The 9,332-nt window shown below is 45.6% G+C and overlaps 1 protein-coding gene across 1 annotated transcript in view; it reads left to right on the top strand.

Moving 5' to 3' along the window:
* Positions 1 to 596: 596 nt before the first annotated feature.
* The window catches only part of PREX2 (phosphatidylinositol-3,4,5-trisphosphate dependent Rac exchange factor 2), a 284,317-nt gene continuing 275,581 nt past the window's right edge, over positions 597 to 9,332 (top strand). Inside the window, exon 1 of the mRNA XM_029223229.1 lies at positions 597 to 999. Coding sequence (XP_029079062.1) covers positions 859 to 999 — 141 coding nt within the window. The 5' untranslated portion in view covers positions 597 to 858. The remainder of the gene's footprint in view (positions 1,000 to 9,332) is intronic.

Raw genomic sequence — 9,332 nt, 5'->3', positions numbered from 1 at the left:
TATGGGCCAGGCTGTCCCTTTCCCATAGTGCCTTCATTTATTATGCTAATTGACTTTCCAAGTGCAGGCAGGAGGGTATCCGCCTTGTGAAATATTCTCAGCTGGCGGGGGGTGGGGTGTGTGTGTGGGGGGGTTGGAAGCAAACCTGTTTTGTACCTGAATAAAACCAAAAATCAGTGTGCTTCTTTTCAAAGACGGGAGGGTCAATACCATGGTTGTTTTTGTTCCCATGAGTTATGTAACCGTGGAGATTTGTTTCTTTGCTTTCGGGATTTGTACAGAACACATGAAAGCTAAACAATAGGCGGGAGTCACAGGAGCAACCCTCGAGCTGTGTCTTGGAGTCTGTCCTCCTAGGTTTGGGAATCTCCAATTCCATCTCCAGCGCTGCCTGTGCGTGTGCATGTGTGTGCGTGTGCGTGTGTGTGTTTAGTTAGCTGGCACGCAACACACTTCCCCAGGGTTGTGCTTCCTTTTTCCTGAGATTTGGCGAAGGGTAAAGGGTCGGAGTCACAGGGATACAAAGCATTTGATTAACGTCCAAGTCACCGCTGGGGCTGCCGGAGCCGCCTCCCCTCCAGCCCCGGCAGTGCGAGGCCAGAGCCGCGGGGCGCGGTGCGCAGGTCCCGGGCGGGAGCCCCATCCCCCGGGAGGGAGTGGCCTCGGCACAGCCCCCAGTCTCCCGCGCCCGACTCCCGGCGGGCGCCCCCTCCTCCGCCCCCGCCCCGGCCTCTACCCGGCACGTAAAGTCGCCCGGCCCACCTCAGACCCGGCGGAGGCGGCAACTTCCCTGCCGGCCGCGCGGGGCCGGGGCAGCGGCGGGCGCGCGGGGCAGCGGCGGGCTGCACGGCGCCCACCATGAGCGACGAGAGCCGCGGGGACGGCCGCGCCGAGAGCGCCCGGGACCTGGAGAAGCAGCTCCGCCTGCGCGTGTGCGTGCTCAGCGAGCTGCAGAAGACCGAGCGCGACTACGTGGGCACGCTGGAGTTCCTGGTGTCGGTGAGGGGCTCTCGGCGACACGGGGCGCGGGCGGCTCGCGCGGCATTGTTAGCTCGGGGACCGGGGACCCGTCCGGGCATCGCGGGCACCCGAATCCGCGCGCCGACGCTGGGTCCCCGGGGGCGGGGGTCGTTTTTAATGCCTGGAGACGCGCCGACTGGCCGGGGCGAAAAGTTAGCTCGCGTGGGAGAAGGCTGTGTTTCAGGGAATCCCTGCTGCCCCGTCTCTCCTCACTCTTCTCTACCCCCCTCCCTGGTCTGCTCGAGTGCGTTGTCTAATTTTTTTATTTTTATTTTTTCCCTTGTCTTCCTTCCCGGGGATTTTGTTTGAAGACTCTGGCAGGGTGGTTAAAGTCTGTCTGCTACATTCAGGTACCTAGAGGTAAAAAAAAAAATCCTGTTTCTTCTGGAGCTTGAGTTCATAATTCAGATTACATGGCAGTGAAGTCCCTTTAGTTATAATAATCTTTGGAGCATAGGATTCTGGTGAGGGGTACGGAGGGCAGCGGGGCTATGATGTCCGGCAGCTGTTGGATATGAAAGCCACGTGTAGTGCTCACCGCATCCTCGTCCTACTGTCTGCTCCCTCCACCCCAACCCCGGGGTTTAAATCTGCTGTTTAAATCCCCCGCCCCCGTGGGTTCAGCTCCCGGGTCCCGTGTTCACACTGAGCCCAGGAAAGCGGCAGAATAAAACTCCCATCCAGCAACTTCAAGCTTTCGTAGAACTCGCAGGAACTTTGTTTCAGAGTTTCAGCTTGACTCACTGGAAGTCTGCATTGAAAATGTTTCATTCATGTGAGGGCCAGGAGGGGCAAAACTGAGTGAAGGAAACTTCTTAGACGTCACTCAAAAGTTGAATTTTTTTCTGTTCGCCACTGCAAAGACAGAATCTGAGGGTTGGTTCCTCTCTGCCCAGATGCGCGGGAGAGCATCATTCAGAGACTGAGGACCTTTAGCCTTTGCTAAAATCTCCCTCAAATCTTCTGACTTCCTCTTTCCACCACCCTATTCCATACCCCCTTGGTCTGAAGGGGAATGTCTCAAAGGCCAGACTTCCTGCTCAGCTTTGTAAAAGAGGTAAGCTGTCTGCTGAAACTCATGAAATTCCCTCCTTGGCTCAGGCAAGAAGGAAAGAACACTGTCTCAAGTGATGTGAGATGCACAGGTTGGCTTCTGGTTGACGTCTCAGATTAAAATCAATATACTTGAGCCCCCAGGGGCCACATTCTTTGGAAAGGTATGGGTGTTTGAGAATATACTGGTAATTGGTGATAAATAGAATTGTTGTACACTTCCATGCAGCAATGTCAAAAAAGCATGTTTTTAAGGAAATTTGACTTTTCATAGCTTCAGATTTGGCTTTCATGAAACTTTGTTGGTGACCAAGTCCTTTGGCTTTTGAAGAATCTGGGTGACTCTTCAAGTTGCATTAGTTACTCCTTTCAGGAGGTGTATGAAAAAATACTGAGCAAAAAAGTCCTAATTTACAGAAATAGACAGCTAATCTAACCTACCTTAAAAACCAATTTGTTGATCTTTATCTAAAACATCAGTTTTTCCTCTGATCTTAACATCTGATTATTAAAATTGATAATGTAATTCTGTATAGAGTTAAGTCAAAAATTATGGGAGGCATAAAATAAATTGCATTTTACTCTTTACAAGAAGATCATTTTATGATTTCATTCTTATCTCATTCAGAAATTATGGACTCTTCCACTTTTCCTTTTCTTTATTTGCTATTTTTTGTGTACACGTTCACACACACACAAACACTAATTGGCCTGAAAGTCTTCCGAAACAAGGGTTAACCCTGACTTCCTTTTAGTCTTATAAACGTTCAGAGTCTAAGATCTACTTATAATACATTATATCTTTTTTGGGGTATTATTTATAGCAACATTTCATTCTCACCTATTTTATGTGGTTACCTTCAGTGGATAGAGTCAATGTAGTTTTAATTTTATCCTGAACTGATATGCACCAAGAGCTTTAAAAATATTCAAACCCTTTTGCCTGGTAATTCCTTTCCTAGGAATCCATCCTAAGGGAATGGTCAGAAATGCAGACAAACAAAAGAAGTTATTTTTTTAAAAAAATACCTGTAGTATTAAATAAGTGCAGTGGTAAATTTGCTGCAAAAATTGGATAATGAATTCCTAAGTCAAATTTAAATATTTGTTAGATTAGTCATTGTTTTTGATTTCTGCCAGTGCTTCAAGTCATCAGTATGGGTGAAGGTAATTCTCATCTTTATTACAGAGATGAAAAAAAATATTTTTGGTTTTACCAAGAACATATTTTTACTTACAGGCCCATAAAGAAGCAAACAATTTGTATTATTGCTCTTGATTAAATGATCATATGGCCTGAGGGGAAAACTTTTTTTTTAATAAGATGCCTTCTCTTCTCATTTCCAACCTTTGGCCTTTTAAAGAGAGAGCACCTCCCCGCTCATCCCCCGACCCCCAGATAGTCCGTGAACATTGCCTTTTTCCTCCCCCAGATGTATCAATATGTATGATCTATATGCACCTTCTCTCTAGTCACCACCCAGGCACACACTTCTAGATTGAACAAGGCTCTGACCTTGAAGCTGCTGTCATTTAGAGTGGCGCACTTTTCCCATGTGCCAGGATTTCTCAGGCCTCTTGTGCGGTATGCAGGATCTTAATTCTCCAACCAGGGATCAAATCCGTGTCCCCTGCATTGGAAGCTTGGAGTCTTAACCACTGGACCTCCAGGGAAGTCCCTCAGGCCTCTTCTTCTGCTCCTCTGTAGCACTTAGCAACCTGCTGGATTCCTACTGTCATTTCAAGGCTCTTCATCTCCTTCAGTAGAACTTTCATGATCCCGTCCTCCCTCCTGCCCAGGCTGGAGTGCTCACTGCTTGGTACCCACTCTTCCCTGTAGTCACTGCTTCCATGGCACCAAAGCAGGCGTAGGCAGGATTTGTCTACTTTTGTCTCATTCTTCTAGAATGGAAGCTCCTTGAGGACAGGGCCACATTTTACTCGTCTGTGTTTCCCTGGACTTTTGTGTAGTCCTTGTGACACTGTAAGTACTCAAGAAATGCTTACTGAATGAAGGAATGGAGGAATCAGTGAATTCATCCATCTTCTAAACCTCCCACCCATTTTTAAGGACAGTTCCTCAATGATCCATAAATTTCTGATTTTGTTTTTTTTCCATTGGGTCTGTATAGATAGTGGAAGTTACTTAAGTTTCACTCAGGCACATATGTATTATGTAATAAGAAGCTTTAAATTAAACATGTAGTACCTGCATAGAGCCTGTGCTCCGCAACAAGAGAAGCCACCGCAGTGAGAAGCCCACGTACCGCAACGAAGAGTAGCCCCCGCTCGCTGCAACTAGAGAAAAGCCCGCACGCAGCAGCGAAGACCCAGTGCAGCCAAAAATGAATAAATAAAATAAATAAATTTATTAAAAAAAAAGAGAAACATGATTTAAATCTGGCATCTAGGTATTAAAGGCTTTGTAACACACTATTATTTCAGTTCATTGTAGTCTAAATTTTCATTTGGGACCATGGACGTTATCTGGATTCATTATTTTTAGGTTGTAGATAAAATGGTAGAGAGTGATGGAATTTGTTTGAGTTTATGTTCTTGTTTTGCTTGGGAAATGAAATTCTTCATTAGAGTACTCGAAAACATTTTTTTTCAAAAAAATGATTTTATGGACCTAATTTCCAGTATTTGATGTCCAGAGTCTGGACAGTCGTAGGTGGTAACTGGTTTTCTGGAGAAAAGACCAACCAGGGCCGATTTCAAGGATGCATCTTATACAGTCGCACAGGGCTACCCACTCTGAAGGACCTCAAGCTTAGTTTGATGCTCTGCCATCACTGCCTTGAAATTCTTGCTAATTTTATCTTTGAACTTGGGCTTTGCAAGTGAAGTCCAGTGGGACAACAGGGTGTGAGCAGAGCAGATACACAAAAGAAAAAAAACCAGCTTTACACCTTAGTACCTTTAATAGCACTTTTTGTCTTGCCTTTTGAATAAAAGGTCTCACGTTTGAATTTTGCACCAGGCCTGGAAAATTGTGTAGACACATTTCACTGTGGCAAGTGGCGTTGAGGCAGGGTGATCGTATCATTTTTGTTTAAACTGGGACACTTCTGAGGGTGCAAGGGTGTGCTATTAATAACTACACAGGGAAACAGATGTAAACTGGGATTGTTCCTGGCAAATCAGAAAGCATGGTTATTCCCTGTTATGGGCACATTAAGACAAAAACTTTGAGCTATGTGTCTTGTAAGCAAAAAATTTAGAAATTTGTTAGCTGTCTGAGCTTTGACCTCAGATACCCCAGAATCTTGAGTCCTGTCTCTAATTGCTATATAGAGCCACAGATGTTGGCCATGCCGAGTGTCTGATTTTTGTCTCTATTATATTCTCCTCTGCCCTTTTTCTGTGTCTCTGAGTCTCTGCTTCTTCTCTGTGTGTTTCCCTTTGGTCAGTTTGGCCCTTTCCATGGTAATCTTGGCTTCAAGACAGTGACAGCAGGTTGCATTCTATGTGACGACAGCCAGAGTTAGTACGGTGCTTTACAGTGTACACTGAGCAACTGCATATTTCTTATCTGACTTGGCTTCATGTATGTGCATCTCTTAGCTCTTTCAGATGGTACTCCTGAGAGCTTCTGGGTTCTGGGGTTTGGCTTCAGGGGTCCTCACAAAAGGTCGGAGGAGCTGAACTGTGTGACTTCAGGCTCTCCACCCTGGCATCTCCTAGCACAGCCCCACCTTCTGATTTGTGTTATTGTTAAAACAGTTAGAAAAACCCCTCCTCTGTATGGTAAACTCTGAGAGAACAGGGATGCATTTACTTCCTCTGTACGCTTTTCTTGGCCTCATCACGGTGCTTTGTAAATAGCAGGTGCTCAAGAAAACAAACGGACAAATAAAGCAGGAGCAAACAAAGGGGTTTGAATGAATCCAAAAACAGCTTCTTTCAGTCATGATCCGGACGTTTCTAGGGAAAGATAGATAGATTCAACACATTATGCTTAGGCTTATGTTATGGGTTGATCTGTATCCCCCTCAAAGTCATACATTGCAGTGCGAACCTTCAGTCTCCAAATAAGCACAATGCCGTGTGGGAGGTGAAATGATAGAGTAATAAGCAAAGAGTCAGGGAGGCATCAAGGGACGCCCTCAGCCTGGGGTCGAGGGAAGTTTGGGGAAGAGGTGATAATAGAGCTGGCTCCTGAGGGATGAGGAGGAATGTGCCAGACTTGGAAGAGAATGATCCATCCTGAGAGAGTAACCACGTTGAGGGTGACCATGGTACGGCAGCCCGGGGGTGCTGGCATGCCCTGACATGCTCCAGATGCTGAAACATTCTTCATTAATGGGGATAAACACTTCTGTATGCTTTTTGGTTCTTGGTAGGAGATAAGGTAAGTTCAGGCCAGTTTGAGAAGAGTTCCATTCTTAAGAATTCTGACTTCAACCAAAGCCAATGGGAAATCAGTTGTGAGGGGACGCTTGCTCTCTTATTAATAATAAACAAGTCTGAGGGCTTCCTTGGTGGTGCAGTGGTTGAGAATCCGCTTGCCTATGCAGGGGACACGGGTTCAAGCCCTGGTCTGGGAAGATCCCACATGCCGCGGAGCAACCAAGCCCGTGCACCACAACTACTGAGCCTGCGCTCTAGAGCCGCGAGCTGCAACTACTGAGCCCGCAAGCCACAACTCCTGAAGCCCGCGTGCCTAGAGCCCACGCTCAACAAGAGAAGCCACTGCAATGAAAAGCCCGCGCACCGCAACGAAGAGTCGCCCCCGCTCGCCGCAACCAGAGAGGAGCCTACTTGCAGCAACAAAGACCCAATGCAGCCAAAAAATAAAAAAATAAGTAATAATAATAAACAAGTCTGAGACCTCCAAGGTTGGCACTGGGAAGGGGGTCTCTCATGGGAAGAAGTTGCCAGGCCAAGATTCCCTGAATCTGTGTCTTTGCATTTGGCCTTGGGATTCCTTCTGCTCGTTCTCTATTTCCGCCACCTCCCTGGCCCTCAGCCTACACTGCCTGTTTGGTCATCCACATGCTCATCTTAATCTGGGACAGGTTATAACCTTCAAAAAGTTGTTACTGTTTACTAAAGGGGAGTACAGACCAGTAATCCCGGAGACGACACAAAACACAAACATCGTCTAGTTGTGTAACACAGACTTCTGCTCCTAGCAAAGTGATCTTGCTCTCAGGGTCTGCAGACCCTGCCCTGTTTTTATCCTAAGCCTTAAGACAGCTCCTGTTTGATCCCCCTGACTGGGCACTACTCCTGGGCTGACTTGACTGGGTTCTGTTTTTCTAGTCGTTAGCCTGAATGTGTATTCATGAGGGTGGTGTCAGGAAGCAGCCCTTAAGATGCCTTGACTCTTGTAGTAAACATACTGTGAATTAAATGGGGCTCTTGGCATAATTCTGATGTTTGGAGTGTTAATCATGTGGCTAGAACTGACTCTCTGTACAGAGGGATGTGTCTTTAGTCTTAAGGTTTCATCTGCGTAATTATACTGTGTTATAATTTGATGACATTAAAATGAGTAGTCTTTATTGAGATTAGTTACGTTTCTTGGCAAGAGAATTCTGTCAGCAGGGTTGAGGAGCAAAAGTTGAAGTCTGGTTACCCATTAGGAGTTTCTGCCGTTTCACTGGTCCGGGTAAGAACTGTGGAATGTTTGATCTAAGGTAGAAACGATGATGAAGATAAAGAACTAAACCCAAAGAAAACGCAAACAAAATCAAACCAAACCACAAAACGTCAAACACCCAACAGCCACGAGACATTTCTTGGGTAGCACCTTTAGCATTTACGTTCACTCAGAAGTGGAGGTTTAGGTAGAATGGAGAACATTAGGGTGGCCTCTAGTTTGAAGGTAGGATGGGGTGTGTCATTCATTCAGAAATGGAGTGCAAGGGACAGAACAGTGTGGAGAGGAGAAGAGTGAATTTGGTTTTCAACTTGCTGAGCCACAAATTCTGCTGTGATTTTTGAAGATAATAATTTGGAACTTAGGCAAGAATTTAGAGATCTACAAAGTATTGATAGCTAATCATATATATTGAAGCCATCAGGTAGATGAGATGGCACAAGGGGAGCAATTCAGGGAAGAAAACATGCTAACCGAGAGTAGGATGTAGGGAGCTGATATTTAAAGTTTAGGGAAAGAGGAGAGTGCCCTGGTGACTTGAACTGAGCTGTCGAAGGTTGAAGCAAAGAACCAGGAGAGAGTGATCTCCTGAAAGCCAAGGAAGGATCTGGTTGCCAGAGGAAAGGTTTCTTTCAACTCTCAGAGTTTTACAGAAGTAGGTACTGTGAAGACTGAAGAGGCCACTGGATTTGGCAATTAGAACATCATTAGGGTTTTGGCTTCAGGAGCATGTGTGAGCAGAAGCCTAAGAATGAGCTGGAAGACATGACATGAGTGGAAGCTGAGGAGATGAAGACGAATGGAAAAGCTATTCAAGGAGGTTGGTGATAAATGCAAGGGGAGAGATAGGTTATTAACATAAAGGGATAATTTTTGTCTAGGGATGTTTGAGGGAGATGAATATAGCCAAGGAGAAGGAGACGATAGATAAAAACAGGGAACTAAAGCAGCTGTAGCAGAGCATTGTGGAAGTCAAATGAATCTTCTGGTAAATCAAGAGTCCCCGTGACACTGGGAGGCAAGGAAGGCACTTGGTATGTTCCGTGGTATGCCAAGGAACATACCCACAGCAAAATGTCATGACAGAGCCTAAGAACAAGCAAGCTGTCTCTCGTATATTTTTAAAATTCCGCTTCTTTAGTCTAGAGCTTTCGGAGATTACTGGGGTGGCCTTTGCATCTCCCTGTGACAGCTCACCAGCAGTTCTCTCTCCTGCATTGGGACAGTGGGGTGAAGAGCACGGTATAGAGCACGGGTTTAGGTTAGGGGGCCTGATGACCCAGGGTTGAAGGCTTGGCACTGAAATTTACAAACAGTGTAGCTTTGGGCGCCTCACCTAGCCTCTTTATGCCTCCTTGCATATTTGGAAAACACATTCGATACTATCTCACAGGGCTGGCCTAAAATTAAATCAGCTTCTGTAGGTGAACTGTGAAGTGTGAAATGTGACTTTTTAAAATGCAACATACAAATTTAGAAGTCAGAAGAGGGAAGTAAGTTCCCCTGATTTATTATTACATCTGTTATGACTAGGTTCAAATCTTGGAAATAATGACATAATCATTTTTTAAAATCATGACACAAATTGTGTAAAATTTATGCATTACATTTAATGCACATAGCAAGCATTGTGCACACTTTTAAACAAGAA

This window comes from Monodon monoceros, unplaced genomic scaffold (assembly GCF_005190385.1).
Source record: "Monodon monoceros isolate NGI ecotype Baffin Bay Population unplaced genomic scaffold, NGI_Narwhal_1 Super_Scaffold_14, whole genome shotgun sequence".
Classification (NCBI taxonomy): domain Eukaryota; kingdom Metazoa; phylum Chordata; class Mammalia; order Artiodactyla; family Monodontidae; genus Monodon; species Monodon monoceros.
This window is presented reverse-complemented; position numbering and strand designations above follow the sequence as displayed.